Source organism: Pyrgilauda ruficollis, unplaced genomic scaffold (genome assembly GCF_017590135.1).
Source record: "Pyrgilauda ruficollis isolate IOZ18807 unplaced genomic scaffold, ASM1759013v1 scaffold16, whole genome shotgun sequence".
NCBI classification, from domain to species: Eukaryota; Metazoa; Chordata; class Aves; order Passeriformes; family Passeridae; genus Pyrgilauda; species Pyrgilauda ruficollis.
The window spans coordinates 4,407,549-4,429,622 of record NW_024514764.1 but is presented as its reverse complement, the minus strand read 5'-3'; the positions used below and the strand labels follow the sequence as shown (position 1 = coordinate 4,429,622).

At 41.6% G+C, this 22,074-nt stretch overlaps 1 protein-coding gene across 7 annotated transcripts in view; it reads right to left on the bottom strand.

Moving 5' to 3' along the window:
• Positions 1-375: 375 nt before the first annotated feature.
• The window catches only part of PDGFA (platelet derived growth factor subunit A), a 36,621-nt gene continuing 14,922 nt past the window's right edge, over positions 376-22,074 (bottom strand). The window contains exons 5-8 of one of the 7 annotated variants that reach the window (XR_005954708.1): positions 18,227-18,353; positions 16,515-16,597; positions 15,405-15,518; positions 12,067-15,295 (exon numbers count right to left, since the gene is read on the bottom strand). Coding sequence is in view for 5 of the 7 variants with exons in the window: in XM_041462341.1 (XP_041318275.1) it covers positions 10,273-10,406; positions 18,227-18,353 (261 nt within the window). In the remaining 2 variants the exon portion in view is untranslated. Of the gene's footprint in view, positions 1,635-1,901; positions 4,627-10,232; positions 10,407-12,066; positions 15,296-15,404; positions 15,519-16,514; positions 16,598-18,226; positions 18,354-22,074 lie in introns of those variants that run through there. The other 6 variants (XM_041462341.1, XM_041462343.1, XM_041462342.1 and 3 more) reach the window with 6 other exon arrangements.

Genomic DNA, 22,074 nt, shown 5'->3' with positions numbered 1-22,074 from the left:
CTACCCGGAATAGATGTATCCATGTACTGATCTCTATAAACACACCCTTTTCTCCATATGGGTGGGTATATATTTATATGCACCAGCCTCAAAATACCAGTAAGTTTTTATTAGCCCCATTTGCAGATGGGATGATGATGACAGACAAAGTGCTTTGATCCCTCTAGGCTGCTCCTCCTTGGGAGGGGAGAGCTGGAGCCTTCTCTCCCCAGGAGAGGTAAGAGAGGGAGGTGAGTTCCCCCAAACCCCCAAGGAGCTCCTTGGTGTGGAGATCTTGCTCAGCTCTCACTTGGAATCATGCTGGCAAATAAACATGAAAGTGAAATCAGCATTGTGAGATAGTTATGCAAGAGCGGGCGGATCCCAGGACTCAGCCATTGTTCCAAAAGTTTAATTAACATTATGAAAGCTGATTAAAGGAAAATCTTTAACCTCCAGGGAAATCCCATTTTCCCTCACTTCCCATACTGCTGTAATTTTCACAATGTAAGAAGGAAAGTGTTATTTCAAGGCATGATTCATATCAGCTACAACCTGATCTTTGCCACAGTCATGTCCTGCATCTTAAATAATCACCAGCAGTGACACCAGACGGGGACACTTCTGAGACAGCATTTTTCCCCCTTTATCCCATGACCTGAATTGCCATCATAATTTCTAGACTTTGTGTCATCCTGGCATGATGACAAGTGTTCACCCACGCTCCAGAACTAAAAGTTGGTTTCACAAGGACAGTGATACCTACCCAGACACAGCATCTCAGATACAAAGTGCGAGTGACACGCCACAGTCCGGCGTGGTAACAGCAGGGGCTGTTTGCTTTGGTCACCACAGCAAATTCCTTTGAAGGCAGGAGTGTGGAACACCATCTCCAGTGACTCCCACCTAACCTTGAGCCAACCACTTACCCTTTCTGCTCTTTTGGAATTGGGGGCAAAGGCAGTGGTACCTCTCAGGGCACTGCAAACTCATTAATATAACCAGGCACTGGAGATGTTTAGGTGGAAATTGCTGTTGTAAATTATATTAGTGGAGAGATTTGCTTTCAGCTGCAGAGGGTCTGTGACCAAGCAGAGTCCCCTGGTATTCAGCTGTGTATGGGTGGCACATTGCCTTTCTGCTCCTCCAGGACTATTTTAATTATATGGCATGGCCCATCAGAGACCTAATCCCAGGATCTAATCCTGGAGGCAACAGACAGCTGCCTGTCTGCCCTGTGTACTTGAGAAGTGCCCTTGGGGCTGCAGTGAGGGTGACACAGACGATGGGACAGGAGGACAAGCACTCACCCCACGCACAGAGCAGGCACCAGCCCTGGTCCCCCCCTGGCCAGGGCATCACTTTGACCTGTCTGAGATGTGAGTGGCACTGGGAAGACCCCACAGCCTTGGGTCCTCCCCTGATTAACAAGAATCTGGGTGGATGCTGCATCTACAGACCTCCAAATCTAATTAAGGACACACATGGCTCCAGTCCTTTCCGAGCATCAGGCTTATATAAATACATACACATATAAATACATGGTACAAACACAGCCTCTGGCAGCAGGAACAGTCTCGTACTCAGATCTTCAACAGCTCTTTCCATCTGTAGATCCTGCAGGTCAAAGACATTGCAGAGCTTCAGGAACCATTCTGAAAAGGGGAAAGATTATTTTTTCCCACTGTTGTCTACATGTACGTGATACAAAATCCATTTTAATTATGATACAACAGGGTCATCCTCACTACTCTGACTCTGAAGAACAGGCACACTTTTGTGCACACAGAGACATTAGTAAAGCAGAAACTCTATTTGTAGTATGAAATTTTCTCCTTCAAAAAGCACTAGAAGTAAACCAAATTCACGCTGTGAATACCAAATGCATGAAATTCTGACTCAATAAAAGGCAGACAGCTGTGTTTTCTGATAAAAATGTGCCTTTATTTTTTAATTTTTCTTTTCATTACCTGGATTCTGTGTTTGTCAGAGCAACAAAAACAAAACATAGTTTCTTTGATAGGCAGCAAATCTGAAAACAATCCTGCAAATAGCACAACACAAAAACTCCCACAAAAAGGGAAAGCTATAAAATTTGAGAGGCGACGAGGCTTTCAGAAGTGCCAGTTTCCCAGTGCAATGGCTGGAAGGGTGGCCTGGCCTGGCGGCAGTTCAATCATTTTGTAACGAAGGACAAATACTTTCAACATCCTGAGAAAGAGGGCGGGGGGACGGGGGCACGACTCCCTTGCTTTCCCTCCTCCTGCTATTCTTTCTCCTCCCTCCCCCCACCCCTTGGATTTTCAATAGCTCTTTAGTGTTTCCATCAAAGGCTTTTACCATTCATCCTCCCTTCTGGTGCCTGCCTTCCACCTGTCTATCCATCACAGCCCTAACCCAGGTCCCTTTTTTTTCCCCCCCTTTGCTATTTTTCACGCGGTGGGATTTGTTTATAAGCTTCTGTATTACCTACACTGCAGGGGAAGAGGCTGCTGGGAGGAAAGTGAGAAAGCAGGATTAAGGAGGAATAATTCAGCTCCATTGCATTTCCATCTGAACAGTCATAAAATGTGCAAATCCTGTTCCTGGGAATTTGATGTCAGAGGCCTTCCCTGCCACTGCCCTTCCCGTACTCCTTCTCTCTTTCCCTCTCATGGAAAAACAAGTGTTGGGAAGGATGACTGTAACTCCACAGACCCCAAAAGCCATGACGTGTGTGCCAGCAGGGAGGAGGCTCCTACCAGCACGTGTGCAGGGAGACACTCCAGATGTGGCCATAAACTACAGACAGTGGGGTGGGAGGCTGCAGGGATTGAATCCAGCAGGACAACAAGAGCGAGCAGGGAAAGGCTGCTCAATATGACAGCTCCCAACACCCCCAGCTAATTAATGAGCCTGGGTAAAACACAAAAATAACCTCCCAGGCTTGTTGGCTCTGTAAGTAAGTCGTACAGAAATATGTGATTCAGACCCCAGCAGCTTGAAGAATTTCTACTCTCTCATTTTTAGCTCATCGCCATCACAAGGCACCCAAATAGGCACAGGCACAGACCCCAGAGACCCACCAACAATCCACCTGTCAGCAAACTGTGAGACAGAAGAAGGGCCACTGCTCTGTACAGGTCAATGGAGATTTGTCACTGATTCAAGCAGAAGTCACTGCGACCCCTGGGCTACCTGACCAAACATTGTCAGAAGAGCAACATTTTTAATTTTTAATTTTTAGTGCTAAAAAAGGAGGTCGCCCTTAACCTGTCCCCAACCCTAGTGAGCGCACAAACATTTTCTTGGTGGAACTTCATGTCATATCTGCTGGACCTGGCAACAGCTAGCAGCTATCTTCCACTTACGGACACATCCTGGAGATACTGCAGATCACCCAGCAGGTAGCACATGTCAAAATAAGTTCCTTTGATTGACAGTTATTTATTATTTTTAAATAAAATGAGAATAGATTGAATGGGTTGCTCAGCAGCAGCTCAGTTCTTTGTTTGGCAACTTCTTGGACAGTTTGACCATACATACGACAACACAAAATAAATTTCACTTGCTTGCAGTAGCAGTTGGCTATAAATTCAGTCCATCGATGATTTATAGCTCTAGCAGCAGTGGGATATATGAAATGAGAAGCCCTTTCATCCTCAAACTGCTCTGCAGTCTGGTAGAGATGATGAAAGCCATTGTTCCTAAGGCCAGAGGAGAGCAGGAGTTCATTCAGCTGTGGTAGGAGGAGGTGTGCAAATTGGGTCCAAAGGTGAGAAGAGGCCCAGAGACAGAGCAGCCCTTGGTTTTGAAGAGCAGCCAGAAAGAAATCCTTAATGATGCTCAGCCGTGCTTTGCAGGCTGGAGGGGAGCAGTATTTCCATCAACTAAATGATCTCAACTCTGGCTTCCCTGAGGGCACTGCACCAGGACAGACTGGGATTGCTCAGCAGAGCCACTCTCAGATGTTTGTGTTCTTCCCACCCACCAGCAGCCCCAAACCTGAGCGTGTCTTTGGCACAGCAGGTGGGATCCTTAATCCTGCCGAGGGCCAGCCCCAAGCAAAGATTAGCAGAAGAATCTGTTTTCATTAAAATCCAACCTACCATCACCATCCTGCCTGATGGTTCGGTTTAAAATGCACATGTCCAGCTCTTGTAGCAGCTCTGCTTCTGCAGGGAAAGGGCAGTTCAGCAACCTGTCTCTTCACTTTCTAATGTCTCTCTTTTCATCAACAAGTAACTAAGACAGACACACTGAGGAATGTTAAATGCACCTCCTCCTGGAGAATTTTGCCAGCAAGATCAATGGAATTGGGATTTTGCCTTTATTATGTTTCTTTTGACCATGGAACTGGTCTGATTTTCCTCCCAGTAATTTTTTTTTTTCTTAAACCCAACAAAACAACAAAACAGGAGAAGACATACAAATAAACACTAATACGTACAGGAAAAATACAAAACTTAGCACCATGCACTCCCCTCATTATTAGACAAAGGTTGGGAAGGGTTCACAAGTGTAAAACACTCATGTGAATTATGAGATTACTGCTCAGTTTTCTTTCAAGTCGTGGGCTGGAAACAGATGGTGGCTGTAGCATTTATGACGGCACAACATGTTACTGCAAGCCTAGCCATCTCTCTCTCTCTCCTCTCAAAAATGCAGCTGCAAGGAAAGTTGTGGAAAATCACATTAATAGTCTCTTCCACCACACAGTTTTCCAGCCCTTCATCCCTGGCCAGCACATGGACAGAGCCATCTTGTATGCCAGCAAGAATACTCTCCTAATCCCTGTCCTGAATAGTTACCACTGACTGGCTTATTTAACAGCTAGTTAAAATGTGAGGTTTGTTAGCTTTGTAAAAAAGCCTCCAGAAAGCAAGTCCTTAAGGTCAGGGCAGATGCCATGTGATCCCAAGGGCTCCCTAAGGGAAACACTCAGAAAGAAGCCATCAGAGAGTCTTTTAGCTGTTTATTAAACATTCAGTTCAGACCCAGCAGGTTGATTTATAAAGAAGCAGAAAGACAAATTGCAAAAGCATCTTTGTAACTTAGGAGTCCAAATCTCACTTCCAGGCAAGGGTAGAAACTTTCACAAGGACAAAGGCCTCTGGATTTTCAGTCAGAGAGCCTTCCAGTGACCACAGGCTTAGAAGGATCTGGGGACCTGAAGATACAAAGAGCAGCTAACCCTATACTTAAATATCTTGCCTGTACACAAGAAAAAAATGCCCATGTGCTTCAGTCTTGATGGAAATGCCTTGCTGCCTAAAATATGTTCATACCTAGACTTGAACACTTGAGCTGAGCCTAGGGCACTCTCCACTCTCAAGGCACACAGAGTTCTCTGCTGACACCAGAGAACTCTTCAAACAGTACAAAACTGTTACCTGTGATTTCTGTGTGCTTTACAAATGTGAAGCAATCCTGTATCACATCGTTTCTGAGAGCATTAACTCTGTGGGATTCCAAAATTGGGATTTTAGAATTACTTCTTCACTTGAGTTAATTAAGACTCTGTCAAATAATAATTTTTCCAGACAAGTGTCACTGGTGTATTGGAGTATCCATGTTGCTATTTTCACTCTTCTGGCCTCACTACCTGGTTGGGAACATCAGCACCAACTTTATGGGTTCATCCTTAGCCACTCCAGTGTGTTCCTGCCAAGCTTCCTGCACCCAGCTACACACAGGGCAGCATTTCTGCCCTCTGGGGTGTAGAACAGGGCTACTGAAAGCAAGATAGACTTTTACCATTCCCTTTATCACTTTTCACAGCTAGACCAGGAAGTTGCTACAGAAATTCAATAGTGTACACACTTGAAACTCCAAAAAGCCTTTTGCCAGAGATAGACTCTCTCCAGGTGATATGACCATACATATCCACTGCATATCTGTCATAACTGCAAAAGCCCTCAGACCTTTTCTCTAAGATAGAGAAAGTGCCATTTCATTTTCCTTTTGGAAACCTCCTCCTGCAGAATTCATTAGTATCCTATGCAACAATGTACTTCCTGTAAGTACTGAAATATAAAGTGTATTAGAAGTTTCCACTTCTGTTTTTATCTTTTCCTGATCTAGCCTGAAAATTCTTTTGAAGTTCCTCAAAGTGTTCTTCATATATGCTTGTTTTAGGAAATACCAGATCACTATTGGCAAACTTCTCCTTAATTAAGTGAGATAAAGGAATCAAGATGATATGATCTGCTTTAATTCCCCACCTTTTTAAGGTCCCATTTTAAGATTTTTTTTTTCCCCACTTGCTATTGAAAAGAAACATTCTGAAGAAACTAAGGAAGGGGACGGCCCAGAGAGGGCAAGCTTAGCTCTGGGCTCTCCAGTGTAGCTGAACTTACTGGTAGAAAACCACTGAATAGTTAAAGCTCTCCTTCATTCCTATGGAATGGTTTAATGAAAGGTTCTAGACCCTTCTGAAACTCCCATCTCTCTGGACAATGCTTAAGAGGAAAAGACTAAACTGCCCTGTGTTAGCACAGTGTGCTCCTCAAGACCTCAGCTCAGCAAGTTAACTCAGATCATGCCTAACTTTAAGCACAGGTAACTTCAAAGAAACATCTCTCACGTCTCAAGTTCAGTTTTGCACTGTCTCCCTTGCTGAATCACAATTTAGAGTATGCAGGGAGTTAATGGGAAACATTTGCACTCACTAACCCCAGCTGCAAGGCCCCAAAACCCGTTAGCAACGCAGGCATAGCCCAACCACTCTGAATAGGCCAGAGGCTCTTCACAACAAATGGGTACAAGCTGTTAGGCAAGCTCTTCTGAAGCACCTCCACAAGAAACATATCCCAGAGCAGTTAAACTTTGATTAAAAAGCAGTATTTGGGGCAATCACTGAAGTACACAGGCAGAGCATTAACCTGCCCAACTCCTATGCGGCCTGTTGAAGAAACCACTCTGTGTGGGATAAATTGCTTCTGTCACTTTTGCTGTGGAAACCCCTTGCAGTCAAGGGGAATTCAGATCTTGGGCAGGTTTCTGAGGAGCTTCCTGGCTCCAAGGAGACCTCTGAGCAGAGTGCTTTACAGTGGGCAAGTTTCGGCCAAAAAATGTCCTCACTTCCAAGTGTGTAAGCAGAGCCCTCAGCCCTCACCCACACTGGAAGTGCTGGAGCATCTCTCCTCCCTCTCTCCCTCCTCCTCTGGCCCACACAGACTCCAACATCAGCTGAGCAGGGCCCAGAGGTGAAATCTGGCCGTTTGAAACTTCCCTGGTCTTCAGGTTAAACCAGCAGCACCTTTATACAGAAAATGCATGTAAAGCCAAAGTGCTAAGGAAAGGTGAAGCATGGCTGGAGTGAAGGGGGCTCCCCATCTGCAATGTCTGAAACCCAAGGTTTGAGTGCTGCTAGAGATGGAAGGCAGAAGTCACAGTAACATCGTTGGGTCAAAATTAGTCTCTCTTTAGAACAAAGACAGAGATGTTCTGAAGCCAACAAAGGTTTCTTGAAAGTTACGTAAAAATGAATTAAAAGTGGATGTCCAAATCCCTCAGACTGCTGAAAAAATTCCATCTAGGGATATCTAGCAAGTCTGGAGGAGTCCTTCATACTTCACTGAGGTCTAAAAGTTTGAGTTCATCCCCAAAGGGAGCTGAGGCCACACAGCACTTCACTCATAGGCCCTCTGTGAACAGAGTCTTGTGGTCAGAGGGGCTATCTTGAATTTATGTCTTACTTCTCCCTTTGTGAGCAAACAAAACAATTTCTATGAGTAATTCTACCCACTAATTGCCAAGGAAAAGTCTGGTTAAAAATGCTCTGCATTTTTGACAGGTCAGAGGCTTCCCTAAACAAAGTTGCTGTTTTATGTTTTCTATCAGCACATGTTCACATCCGGGGTCCTCGGTGAATTCCAGCGTGGATGAGTCTCTGTGGGAAATTGCTTTTCCCTATTTTCTTGTTCTAACTGCTCCAGGAAATGAGTCTATTTTTACAACAACACTAAACAGCAAAATATGAAACCATTATCTGCTTCGTGGCAAGAGTTTCGGGTCAGTTCTCAGGTAACTGTCACCTCCAGAGAAGTCAATGGAGTTGTATCTGCTCATGCAAGGCAGAGACCTGACCAATTATGTAATTGGTTGATCAGTTACCAGAACACAGAGCTACCACAGGCCTAAGGAGTGTCTTGTTTTCATGCGTCTCAAAGTTCATCCAAGCCCTGATGCATTGATAAGTGAAGTATTCTAGTATTATGGTCTGTAAAGATGATAATTAACTGCTGAAAGATTTAAGCATGGGCCTTCTCCACGAGCATATACTTTATAACTGAATTATCCTTATAAGTAGTATCTCTTCTGGATCCTTTTTTTAACCTGCCAATTAAACCAGGGTGGGATTTTCAGAAGTGTTTAAAATGTTTTTCTCCTACTCATTTGTGATTACTTTCAAGAATGAAGATGTTTTCAAAATCCCTGGGGATTTGAAGCCCTGTAGGCTCAACTGCATCTCTGTGTGCTTCTGCTTTTTGCACACCTGATTTAACAGCTACTCTGAATTCAAAGCTGGACAGTAAGCCCAGTTGCCTTCGTTATGCAAGACCAAAGACAGTACATAGAGGCCAAAACACCAGGTCTGATCTGAAGATGAGCGTGTAACATTTGTCACAAACTTGGCTCCTTATTTACTGGTTTCAGGGACTACTCCAGCCTTCACATGTGAACTTCTTTTCTGTTGACGCACTCAAGTGTCCCTTTTTTTGTGTATTTTATCTAAGAATTTGGGAGACATCTGGCATGCACAAGTATCGGCCCAAAGAGAAATTCTTGAGTTGCTCAAAACTCAAACCAAGTCAGATTTGGTGGCCTGCTAGTAAGTCAAACATATAAATTATTTGATTCCTCTCTATGGGAAGAAGTAACCCTGGAAAAATGTGACATGAAATCTTCAAGTGACAGAAACTCTACCACCAGGATGCTCCCAGAATTTCATCCATTGATTATGAGCTAGACTAAGAGTTAGCACTTTCTTGCCTTCAGGCTGGGAAAGAGGTACTCATGACTTTCCCCCTAGTTGGAAAGCTCACCAAACGCCACTCGAGACCAGCATACAGAAAACAAACTTAGAGACAATATCTAAGGAAAACAGAACCTAACCTATGACTTGTTCTTTGATTTACAACTGTGATTGTGGGCCCCACCTCACAGTCATATGCCATGGTAATAGGCAGCAGTTCAACAAGAACCAGTCCTAACTTTTCACATGTTGTAGTGATTCTGAGCTACTTCAGCACATACTTTAGCCTGATGCAGCAAGTAATTAGAATGACTAAAGGTACAGGTGTCATGTCACAACTGAAAAAAGAGTGATCGAGCCTTTGGTCTTGTTTATTCTACCTTTCTAATTCTTTTTTTTGTTTGTTTGTTTTTACGCCAAAAGTTGCCAAATTTCATATGAAATTTGCTCTCAGTAATTTCTCTCATCTCAAATGTGTCTGTTATCAGTACAACTGTGAATTTTCAAACTGTATCCTGAGGTACCCAGATAGATCATCTGAAGTGGGCTCACTGGCATTAGCTACTACAGTCCTGAATCCACGCATGCCAAGAAAATATTTTCCCCAAAAATAACAAATTTGTAATTCAAAATGGCAACCTTCATGGGAGCAGGAGTGGCACACTCACAGCTGTTTTCCTAGTTGTATACACAAGTCTTGTTACTTCATCCTTGGGGTTAATTACAAAATACTTCAACACTCTGAGAGCACAAAGATCCCCAGCCCACAACTGGGATCCTGTGTCAGGAAGGCACACACTAATTAAAAAATAAAGCATCAACTCTGCTCCATTTGCCTGAGGTCAATGGGATGTTTGTCCAAACCTAGGAGCATGCTCAGGCACCAGTTTGAAGATGAGCAAACACAGGCATCTCTTAAAGTGTTTTTCCATGTTAGGGCCTGGGAAAAAAAATTCAGATTGAGCCCATGATAAAAACAGTTCCCCATGGAAAAGTTACCCACACCATAAAAGGAAGGAATGACACTGAACTGAAGGAGAATGAAAATTGTCCACTGAATTTTTGTAAATTCCCATAAAATCTAAGTCTTGTTCTACGTGCATAATTTTGACTGTAAGTCATGAAAGGCTGACTCCTAAAAGAAGCAGGAAATGACTGGCTCATGATAGGATAAAAGGCTGCATAATTGCATGGGCAGAAAGATGGATTTTCATCAATCACTACATTCTCTGACAATATGGCAGTGGCTTTTGATCATGTATCCAATGCACAGTAATTAGGCAAAATGACTTACCCTCAATCTTTTCAGTATTTAGCTCTAAGGGTGCAAGGATTCATTCTTGGAAAGGAAAGATGGTCGTGTGATTTAGGGCACTGGATGAGCACTCAGATCTGAGTCCTCTCCCTGGTTCTGCCACAGCCTTGCTGTATGACCTTGCACAGGCTTTTCTCCATGCCTCGGTCTCGCCTAAAATGGGATAACAATAGTTCTTTATTTCAGAGGACATAGGAATACAAACCAGCTCAAGGCTGTGCCACAGAGATGCTACAGCAAAGAGCAGCACAGAAAAGCTCAGACACGGAATAATGCCTTGCTAATAAAATGTGGGAACACAGACAGTAATTAAATTGAGTAATAGACACAAAACATAGGCTGATTTTTGAGGAATGCAACACTGATAGGCTTTGTACCTGAAATTAAAGGAAATTTAAATGGGATTTGTATGAGTTGACCTGACTCTGAGATCTGCTAGCAGTACAAACTGTGTATTAGAAACACCAAGGAAATTACTTCATTCAGAACCTCTACGTGGTGTCTGTTTTACAGCAACCATGATTACCAGCCCAAGTGAGGGTCAGATAACTACCCAGAACATTTTCAAAGCCATAGGAGGGGCCTACAAACACGATTTTCTTCGATTTACAGCAAAATATGAGCATGCAAATCTGATGTAGTTTTGAAACTTCAAAATAAAATCTGAAACATTCAAATTAAAACATAAATGGGGCCACTGATCCTAATTAAACTGTCAGATGTCTGGAACACCTTCAATGCCACTATTCCAGCATCACACTGCTGCTGGAATTGGACAGCGCTTCAGCAAAGAGTCTTCAGTAGTATTTTTCCAAATGCAAAGATGAATCTTTTTCTCTAAAGCATTTGCCTTTCATATTGGGGGCCAGTTATGGGCCTGTGGGTCAGGGAGAGAGGATCTCAGGGCACATGCCTAGATAAACCAACTAATTTGGAGACCACCAGATCAAAGGCTGTTCTACCAGGCAGGAGGAGAGAAAATAGATACGAGACACATCTTAGGAAGGGAAAATATTTTCTGAGAGACAGAAGCAAGAGGGATGGGAAAGTCAGGCAGAGAAGAGCTGGAAAACAGCCCACAGAAAGGCAACATGGACCTAAGGAGGACAGGCAAGTGGAATGTTGAAGCCCATTGGAAGGAGGATGCTGTTTCGAGTAAAAAGCCTAAACCCAAAGTGCTGGAGCTACCAGGGAACCTGGGAGAGGAGCAACTGCCTGCAGTCACTGTGCACTGCTTAACAAAGCAGACCCAGGCAGGACAGAGGATGAGAGAAAAGGAAAGCAAACTGGCACACAATCCTTGGTTTCACTCAACAAAAGTATCTCAAGGTCAGATCTAGAAAGGCTAAGCACTGAATTAAATGCAATGAATTGACTAAAGAATCAGTGACCATGCACCATATTGTAATGCTGAGATTGGGTTTGGGCAGTCCTCTCTGTATGTCCTTTCTGATCAGACAAGACCTGAGACAAAGGCATAATCAGACCAAGAAGTTCTGGATCCCTGGATAGAGGAAATGAGTGCAGAATGTAAAACAGAAAAACATTTCATCCCCAAATTGCTGCCAACAATGTGGAAGGACAAAACCAACAAGGTGTTAATGCACTGCAACTTTTGACAACCACCACCCTCAGCTCCATTAAGCCCCTACACACCCCCCACCCCACAAGTAATAGAGCTGTCCATCAGATATCCTGTGGCTCCAATTGCTCACACCTTTCCCTGCAACACTCCAAATGCAGCACACTAGAAGTCCAGAGGGAGTACACCTCCAGCAGACAGCAGAAGAAGATATGACACGGCATTCACGAATGCACAGAGAACTGTTTAATTTACAGCCACAATGGTGAAACAAACCATTTCAGAGCTTGGACATTCAAAGTTAAGTCTGACACTCATTCTCATATTCACTTATTGTGCTTAAGTATTAGAGAACACAGGATTACATTAACCATACACGACAATCTGAGATCCCTGTGGGACCGAGGAGTGGGAGGGATGAGCAAGAATGAGGGACCAGCCCCTCAAGTGGTGTAAGCTGGTACAGCTCCATTGCAGGCAACAGAGCGATGGTGATTTACACCAGCTGAGGATATGGCCCTTGAAATGTCCAACTTAACTTTGAATTAACGACTCCCGTGTCACAACCTTTAGTGTCGCTGTTCCTTCTGGTTGTATCTGCCACTTTGAAGGAGAACTAATCCCACAACCCGCCACGGTCCCAAGGCTGGTGGGTGAGAGCTCAGCTGGACTACAGGAAGTGATGCTCATGTCGTGACACTACTCCTCACAAGTTAACAGCCATGGACTGCATCCTCATCTGATGTAAATTAGCTTGGGGCCATCTGAAGTCAGAAACATTTGCCAATTTATAGTAGCTGAGAACATAGCCCTGAGATTTTTGTGTTTTCTGCCGCATGCTATATGAACACTGTGCTTGACAACAAAGACTCATGTGCGTTTCATTCCTCGTAACAAAATTAACTCAAGACTGCAAGTCTCAAACAAACGCCTATTGGAAAAGTCCCCATTCAGTCTTCACTCTCTCCTGGTGTGCTGAATTTGGCATAACATGTTTATTTGCTGGCACCAACAAAACCTCTCGGTTTGCTTTGTTTTCTACACTTTGCTACAAGGCCAGACTCTCTCGTGATGTAAATCAGAGCTCCAGCATACCCAGGGGAGTCACTCCCAAAGAGCTGGCCCACAAACCCAAACACAACCTTCTCATGCAAGTCCAACCACAGGACTCTTTCCAAGAATTGTTTTGCAAACTATTCCACTTAAGTGACTTTGACATCCTTTCATACCTGCACAGTGTCTGAGTGGGTCACATAATGCTTTTCATCTACACGATTTTAATGAATATATGTTTGGTTTTTTTCTTTCATTAGATATCTTTTTGACAAAAAAAAAAAAAAAGGAACGGAGCAACATTATTGGCATCCCACTGAAACATAAATATATAAATTACATTTTATACACCTTTTTAAACGCAGACACATACATTCATGTGCATAACATTGTGAACAGTACACTTAGTGGAAAACAAGCACAGACAATCTTAGTTAAATGTACTTCCAGTTTTGGTGCTCAACAAATACACTGGGAAAATGATCACAAAATAGAACGGTGACTAACTCTATCTCTGCATTAGCAACTGAAGCCAATAATGCCTGTTAGCTAACATTGCTTTGTTTGGTTGAATTTGGACATAGCTACAGGAACAGGAGGGGAATGTTTGAACTATATTTAGAGAAATGGAAAGGTTAAAAATCTTGCTGTCTTTTTGTTGTTTGAAGGTTCTGCAGTTCATTCACATTTGAAGATATTTTTATTTGAGTGGAAACACTGTCTTCAAGACAAACTTTTTTGTTGTTCCTAACTAAGAAAACTCTTTCATCTCTTTGTAGATGTTTCACAAATAAAAGAATCCAGTAGTTCATTTTACATATCCAATGTAATAATCCAAATAAAACAAAGGGTACATAATCCAAACTACTGGGGTGGGGCAGTGATTTTGGCCAAGTGAGTAGCCATGTCATATCTGGCACAGCCCTAAATTTCCAAAGCAGTACAGAAGGATTTATCCATGTGGCTCCCACTGCAATCTGTGGGGAACTGAACATATAATCCTTTGGAACTTTGAAAATACAGGAGCTGATGCCAGAGTATTTTATCTGCCCTGCTATAGTTAAAATAGATTTTGATGTTATTTGGGCTATTCTACTACAAAAATATGACCACAAAATGCTTTTTTTTTTCTTTTTTTCTTCTTTTTTTTTTTTTTTTTTGGTTCAAGAAAACATAGCAGGCTTTCTCAGGTATATAAAACTGTTAATTTTTAGATAAAAATACAAACTTCACCTTTACAAAAACACATATTTCTGTTGAATACACATAAAGCATAACATTTTACCAAAAATAAAGAATTTTAGGTTTTGTTCAAATATTTGCAGCAAGGTAGTTCCCATGCCACCATGACATTATACAATGCAGATACAAGAATTTGTACATTTCACACAGCTCCAACATGTGAAATAAAAGTATCTGTATACTGATAAGAATGACAATTGCTAACACAATATCACTAGTAGGCAACTGGCATAAGTCTTAAAGAAAAAAAAAAAAAGGAATTTTGCATGGATATCCTATGATTTGTTTACGCACATCTCTCTTTTTTTTCTCTTTTTATTTTTTTTCTTTTATGTAATGCTTTAAATTACGGGGGAGGTTGGGGAACATAAACCAAGAAACGTCTAGAAAATTATGCATAGGTATACCATTTTTATTTTAATACATCTCATTAGTTGGCATCCCACTAGGAGAAATACCATAATGTTTTGTGTTCTGCTTATTGTTATACCAGTCTTTTATATGTGTTATTGGCAAATGTAGTCCAAGAGATAATAAAAAGCTAGGCAAAGAGTAAAAAGAAAACTTAATAATCACTTTATGGTGTAAAAAAAAAAATCCACTTAAGGCTCCCCAGAAGGTTTTTTTGTATAGACTTTTAAAACACCACCAAGCAAGGATGTATTGTTCTATAGTGTTTGCGTGGCATTTGATCATTTCATACATTCCTGCTTTTTTTGTGCCTGAAGTCCACCAGTGTCCATCCATCTTCATCAAGAACGCAGGCACATTTCTTGACGTAAAGCACCGTTGACTGCTCTGACAGAAATCCACTATTCACTTAGATTTTTGTCATGTTTTTTAGTTCTTTTGGTATCCTCCATTCATTCAACTGTCTTTTTTTCTTTTCTGTTTTTCTTTCTTTCGTTTTTTTTCTTTTTTGGACAGGGAAGCTTCCTATTGTTTCACAGAGTGCTACAATACTTGCTTTGATGTCACATTAAACAAATGTACATTGTCTCTTTGTTCTCATTAAGTGTTCTTTTGAGCCAGTTTTTTCACACAGGAGAACAAATAAAGTATACAGTCAATAAGCACCATACATAGTAGGTTCAGGAATGTAACAAACCATGTACATCCATGTCCCAGAGAGAAGTTTTTTTTCTAGCTTATTTTCACCTTACATCTGCAGGAGAGAAAAAAGATACAATAACTCTATGATTAGAATCAAAGGTCCTGTCCTTGAAGTAGATGACTTAAAAAAAAAAAACTGTTCTGCATGAAGAGTCACTAACCTGGGACAAGAAGTTCTAAATGCTGTTTTGATTGAGTTTACATGCTCACTTTTAAAGTTGAATTTTAGAAAATCTTTGCTTCTATCATACTACTCCCAATAAATACCTGTTAATCTGAAACAGGATATCAAGTTTAGCATTCTTTAGAAATCATACATTGGTATAAATGAAAACTGCCACTGGGAGTTCATGTGCAAAAACAGGGGCTTGAAAGTAAATTCACCATCATCCAGGCGTTAGGCACAGACACTGCAAAATCCAAATCATTCCCACTCCAAATACCAGAATCAATTGCAAGTGCTGCAGTTTACACACTTTCAAGTCATTAAGAAATGGAAATTCCATATTTAATTTGGAATGTGTGTCGCCATCATCATGCATTGCTAATATATTGGCCAAAGGATTTCAGTCATTTTTGCACTTAGAGGGTGTTAGTTTTTCACTACTCTGAAAACCTCATGAATTTTGATGACTGACTATCATCATCCTACTGAGACTGAACAGACCAAAAATAAAGATCTTAATTTTCTGGTGTAAGTAACACAGGACTCTGCAACACACACAAAAAAAGGCATTTCTTAGCATCTTTCTGGTCAAGTAAGCAGATCATCAGACTGTGTCAGGTGCATGTGCAATCAACCCCAGTTCATGCCAGAACATGGGTTTGATGGCCACACAAATAATAATATCTGCTGTATGTGCACTCAATGTTTCACAGCCAAGGACTGGGAACACAATGATTTGTAACCTGGCAATTCATTCATGCATTATCACGTGATGCTTTGACCTCAGAAATCAATAATAATGAAACACAAGCAGAGGCAATGGAACTTGAGATTTCAGAAGCTGAAGTATTAGCACCCTCCAATAAAAAAGAAAAAAAAAAGGCAAGAAAAGGAAGTAGCTCAAGAATGAAGATGCTGATGGTGATGTGGAGCTTAAAGGGAAAATACCAGCAGGTAGAATTATCAAAGCCAATCAAATCTAATCTCTTTGCAGCCTTGAGGTAGCAAGTGTCAAGATTTTGAACAGTGATTAAGTTGAAGTGATGATATTTGATTAAGTTTTCCAGTACTTGTGCTATTAGGGTGTTCAGCATATAGGTCCTACCTGAATATCAAATAGTTCCAGTAGGTTTTATGTTGGTTTTAACTTTTTTCGTTTCCGTTTTTTACCTGATTCCCTAGGCCTTCCTGTTAACATAAGGGCAGGGCTGGTGAAAAGCCCTAAGGTAATGCATTTCGTGTAACACTGAAGTCATAAATACTCAAACCGTTTACATTTCAAAGAAATCTCATTATCGTTTGCATTAAAGTAATAACTTTATAACCTCTGATTTGACATTGAGTTTACAAAGTAATTACACAAAAGTAAAGAAATAATAAACGAAGTTGGCATTGCCCACGTCATTCCCAGGATCCATCTATAATTACTGTTACCATGCAGTACTCAACATTTGCCTTCAGCTCTGGAGTTTAGCTATTTTCAGCTCACCATCCACTTGCTGGGTGCAAGTTTTGCTCCTATCAGTAATTAAATCCTAGAAATACATATTTTTCCATGATAATTCTGCCCCAGTTTTTACACATATCAAAACCAAAAATTTTGATCTTAAAATCATAGCTGCTTAGTCTATAGCAATTAAAGACAATTTGGAAAACTGAAATCGATCTAATGGAACTTTTTTTTCCAAACAGGAGACATAGGAAATGTATCAAACCATACCCACATTAAAAATAGCCACTTTATATGTGGTTTTATCTAATAACTCCACCTAGTTTCAGCTAAACACTCAGCTCTGATTATAAACTGATGTCCAGTAAAATTGCAGCAGAGGTCTAACTTTGCTTTTATAGAAATTCTAACTCCTCTGTTCTGTACATAGCAACTGAAGTTTACATTTGCTTGGACCAGGTTTATGTCTCCCTGCTGGATGGAGTCAGTACAGAAAACCCCTCCTCACCCAGCCACCTACAAAATCTATCACCTTTGGGCAGCTTTCCTCTTGTTTACCTGCTCTTCACTGACTCTTTAATTTTGGGCTGGTTCTACTGCACCCTTAAATTCCCTGCAGAGGTGCAAAACAAACTTTTACAGCTGCCTTCACCCAGTATCAGGACAAAAGGAAATGCCCTTTTTACCATAGTGGGTTTCCTGAATAAGTGTGATGAGCTCTGCATTGATTTCACTGTAGTAAGTAGATCAGAGCCAATGATTTACATTAATTCAGAATGATTTTATGAAAGCCAGATTGAAAGTAATTTTTCCCCATGAATCTTTCCCCATTGTAACACAAAGGTTGTCTTGACAAGGCAAATTCAGGTTCAATGCAACAACTGACAAATTCTTGAGTATACATAGGTAAGGAAACAACGGGAATGAGCAATGTTGTTTCCAAACTAACTCCTCAGCCCTGAATCCTGAATTTATTCCCAAGTGCTTTACGTTAATTTAATTCATATTTTCCCCAAGGTCAAGTAAATTTCAGTGTTATCCACAAAGTCAAAGAAATTAGGCAACAGAGTTCATCCACGAGCTGCAACATGACAACCTTTAACTTAGTGGAGCAAGACCTGAACACTACTGGGCATTTGTATTTATTTAAAGGCCAACCTAATGGGAAGTGATACACATTAAATTTGAAATCCAAACTCCTTATACAGCACAAACTGGCCCTCATTTGGCATCTTCAACACAGAGAAGTAGCTGGGAGCTTCTCTACTCAGTTCACTGTAAGCAACGTTTGTTTTACGTTCTTTACTAATATAAAAACGAGGTCCATATGAAATCAGCATTAATGCAAAAATAAAAGGAAAACATACCAGTTTCTTCTTCTCTATAATCTGAATTAGTATTTGATGATGTACAGGTGCATTCCATATGCTCTTCTAATCTCACCAGAACTTCTTTTAATTTTGGCTTTTTTCTAACATACTCCACTTTTGCCACCTATAAAATACGATGAGGTATGTACTGAGACACATCAACATGGTTACAGTTCAGAACTGAAGACAGATAACTATATACCTCTATTTTTAATGTAGCCAAACCCATACAAAATGTTAGCATACTAATCATCTTTTATCTTAATTGTGCATCGTGTAACTATTTATTGCACAGACTATTTGTTTATTCAAGTTCAGTAGTTCCAAACAATTTTCCCCCAAGAGATAAAACAATTTCCCATTCATTTTGGTTTGATGTTTTAAGCAACTCAGTTTCCACATGTATCACAATAAACTTCTATACAGATTCAAATCAGTGGTTTTTCTTGTAAACTGCCACTTTTAGCACAATCTTCTGTAAGTGTTGTTCAAGGCTGAGAGGGAAAGCATTAGACTGGTTTGTAACACATTTTATTATTTACAAATTGGTGTCTCCAGAGCCCTCTGAATGTGAAGTGCTCAACCCTATATGACCAGGAACTGAACATCACCTTGGAAAGCAGTTTCATTCCTACCCACTCCCTGCAATAACCTGGGGCTTGTTCACAAGAGCTCTCAAGCACAGTTTTTAGGACCAAGGGAACCACCACTCCTGAACGGAGTACAGCCTTTGGCTTTATTGTGGAAAGCTGGCAGACAGAATATTTCTCCCCAGTCGTTCCAAATGTTCACAACTGCACTGCTCCACTTCTGGCATCCTTCAAACAAAAAAGTCTGGACAGCAAGTTGAGGTTGGAGGAAGGATCATGCTGGAGCAGCTCTGGCTAAATATGGATCTCTCATCTGAAGGAAACCAAGGCAGAACAGAAGGATGTTGGGGTGGGGGGATACTGAACATGAGGACATCCTGACCCACAGGCTGGCAGCCAGGAGAGGAGGAATGGCAGAGAGGGCAGAGCACTGATGTTCTGGGGTGCTGAAATGGCTCGTGGGATGCTGGGCACTGACTTGTGCTAAGTGTAGTGGGCATGATGGTCAGGGCCATGCAAGGGAATATTGGCCTAATGTGGGCAAGGAGAGTGCTAGAGAGTTTGTAAGGGGTCCAGTGTTTAGCTCTCAACTGTGTTGAACACCACAGAATAGGTGGTGAGCATTTGCTTGCAATGGCAATCACTGCAATTAAATCATGGCTTCTCAGAGCTACTCATCTGACAATAGGGCACTGCAGTGTGGCTGTCCCAGCAAACAAGAAGACTACAAATCCCAGGGATGCTATATAAATGAGGTGAGGGAGCTGAAGGACAGGAGAGGCTGGTTGTCTCTACAGAAGTTACATGACAAAGCCATGAAGGCTGGTCCATCCAAAAGCTCAGTCACCACCAAATAAAGTATCCACAGTGACACTCCCAGCCATGATTTCCTTGTGTGTTTGGTGGGATTCAATGCTCCAAATCAATCTTCACACTGCAAAAATTATTCCCTTGCCCTTTCAAAACTGGAACAGTGTCACAAAATGACAGTGGTGGCTGGAAAAACCCATTCTATTGCCAGCTCCCAGAAACACTCTTCTGTGTTTCTGGGGTCACAACTATCAAGGGCCTCTGAATGCCAGTGAGAGAAGCTAGAGCAAAATCCTGGTCTTTCTAAAGCCAATGGGAGATCTGCCTGAGCTTTCACAGAGCAAGGAGTTCAGATCCATGTTTTAGTCACCACCCCTTGTGTCAACAGGATCTGGAGATGATTTTCATTTCATCCAGCAAACAAAAGTTACAGAGACAGATGCAATAACTAAAGTACCCACATTAAAAGGTATCTTCTGAAACTGTCAGCTCTCCATGTAAACAGATTAAGAGCTGGCCATGACATACCAGAACACTTTATCTGAAAGACTATGGGTTGAAGCAGTTTAAAAATTTCCTATCAGAAACCAACTCCATCAAGCCTTTGAACATGATGATTTGAAAATGTATGGTACAACTGAATCATCTGGCGTCAAAGGATGACTAATCTTTAAAATTTATGAAAACAAACAGTAATTAAGACACCTCCATCATCAGAGACAAAGAAAGAGACCCAGCAATCACAAAACAGCTCTCAGATCTGCCATGCTTATTACAGCTGTTAGAATAAACCAGTCTCATTGAAAATTACATGCAACAAAAATAAACTGTAATCAAGCTTTTAAAAGCCTGTCCTTGTTTCACTTGGTTTTACAAACTGAAAGATATATGCAGTTCCTGTGGCTATTTGGTATTAAACAACAGTTAAAAAACCAGAAACAGTAATACTTTGTGGAGGATCATAATGAATTTATGCAGCAATTTAAAGCTGGCTTTAATACTGTAGTTAAAATACAATCCAGCACATGTTCCACTGCCCTACTTCACGCTACACAAGTTAAAGGAATGTCATTTTGTAGATGTTGCAAATACTGGAAGTGAAGCAGCACAAACCACATAAGCTGCTGTGTCTGTCACCTGTTAACACCTGCTGCCACACACAATGCTGATCTACAACGATGAAGGCTGCAGGTCACACTTTCAGTGGGAATAAATAGGGGTAGCTGTGCCAACAGCATGGGATTTGGCCTTGTGTGCAAATGATATTTCCTTCTTTGTATTTTTCTCCCTGGTGTTCATATTGTACAGTCTCTCAAGTGTATTACACAAAACTTTGAGGGGATCAGTCCTCAACAAATCAACAAGCTCCTTTTACCTGTCTCTAATGTAACAAAAGTAAAAATCCTCAAGCCCTCCAGATCCAGAAAGTATCACTACATAAAAACTCTTTGAGAGCAAGAGAGTGAAATAACTGTTTAGCTTCTCAAGTGGTATATAATCAGTGACACCATACTTGCATCAGTGTAGATTCTAGGTCTACATCCTGCAATACAGTGTGGTGGCTAAGTAAAAATGAAAATAAATTCTGATAAAAATGTGGCCTAATGGAAACATCATGGGAACACTTTTTTTTTGAGATCCTCCAGGAGAGATGAAATCAGGGATTAATAGCAGGGTGAAAAAAAAACATGACTGTAAGCAGAAATGTCCAGAACACCTCCAGTATGAAGCTAAATTTTATCACGGGCAGGAGCTTGCAAGAGAAGTGTCAGCACAGAAAATTCCTCATAACAGCAGAACTAATGTGCTGATACCTAAATACTGGATGGAAACAAGCCCAAAAAGCAACTGAATGAGGATACTTCTTGGAATCATCTATTGCTTCCATAGTAAAACAACTGCATGCAGATACAATGGTGGAAAACCTATCTGTGAGGAAGATGTGAGTCAAGAGGGACTAAAGGACTGGGGAGGCATCAGGAGCCTTCAGGACCTGGCAAATCACTGCTAAAAGGACAGGAGGGCAGGAATGGCTGTGTGGGGTCTCTGTGTCCCTGAGCAGGGCAGCCAGACCCTGCCAGGCTGACAGGGCTTCCCATGCTCCAAGGGCACCTCGCTGCTTTTCCGCCTTCACCTCTGTCAGGGTTTCCTTTGTTTCTCCCATTCCTAAACTGACCTTTGATACCTGGTCCTGCCTGCAATTGCAGTTAGGTCACAGCTCAATCCAAGTGTTCTTATCCCAGTGGTAGAAGAAAAAGGTTCTTAAGCCAGCAGATATGACATACAGCCATTTCACCTACACATCCCATGTGCTCTGCAAGGCCTTTCCCACCTGCTCTGAGGCTGGGTAGCTCTGCTGAACAACTCATCCTGAACTCCAGCATTTTTTCCAACCTCTGATCAACCCTCCAGTGACAGCTGAGGAGCTGCTCCTGCATTCCCTCC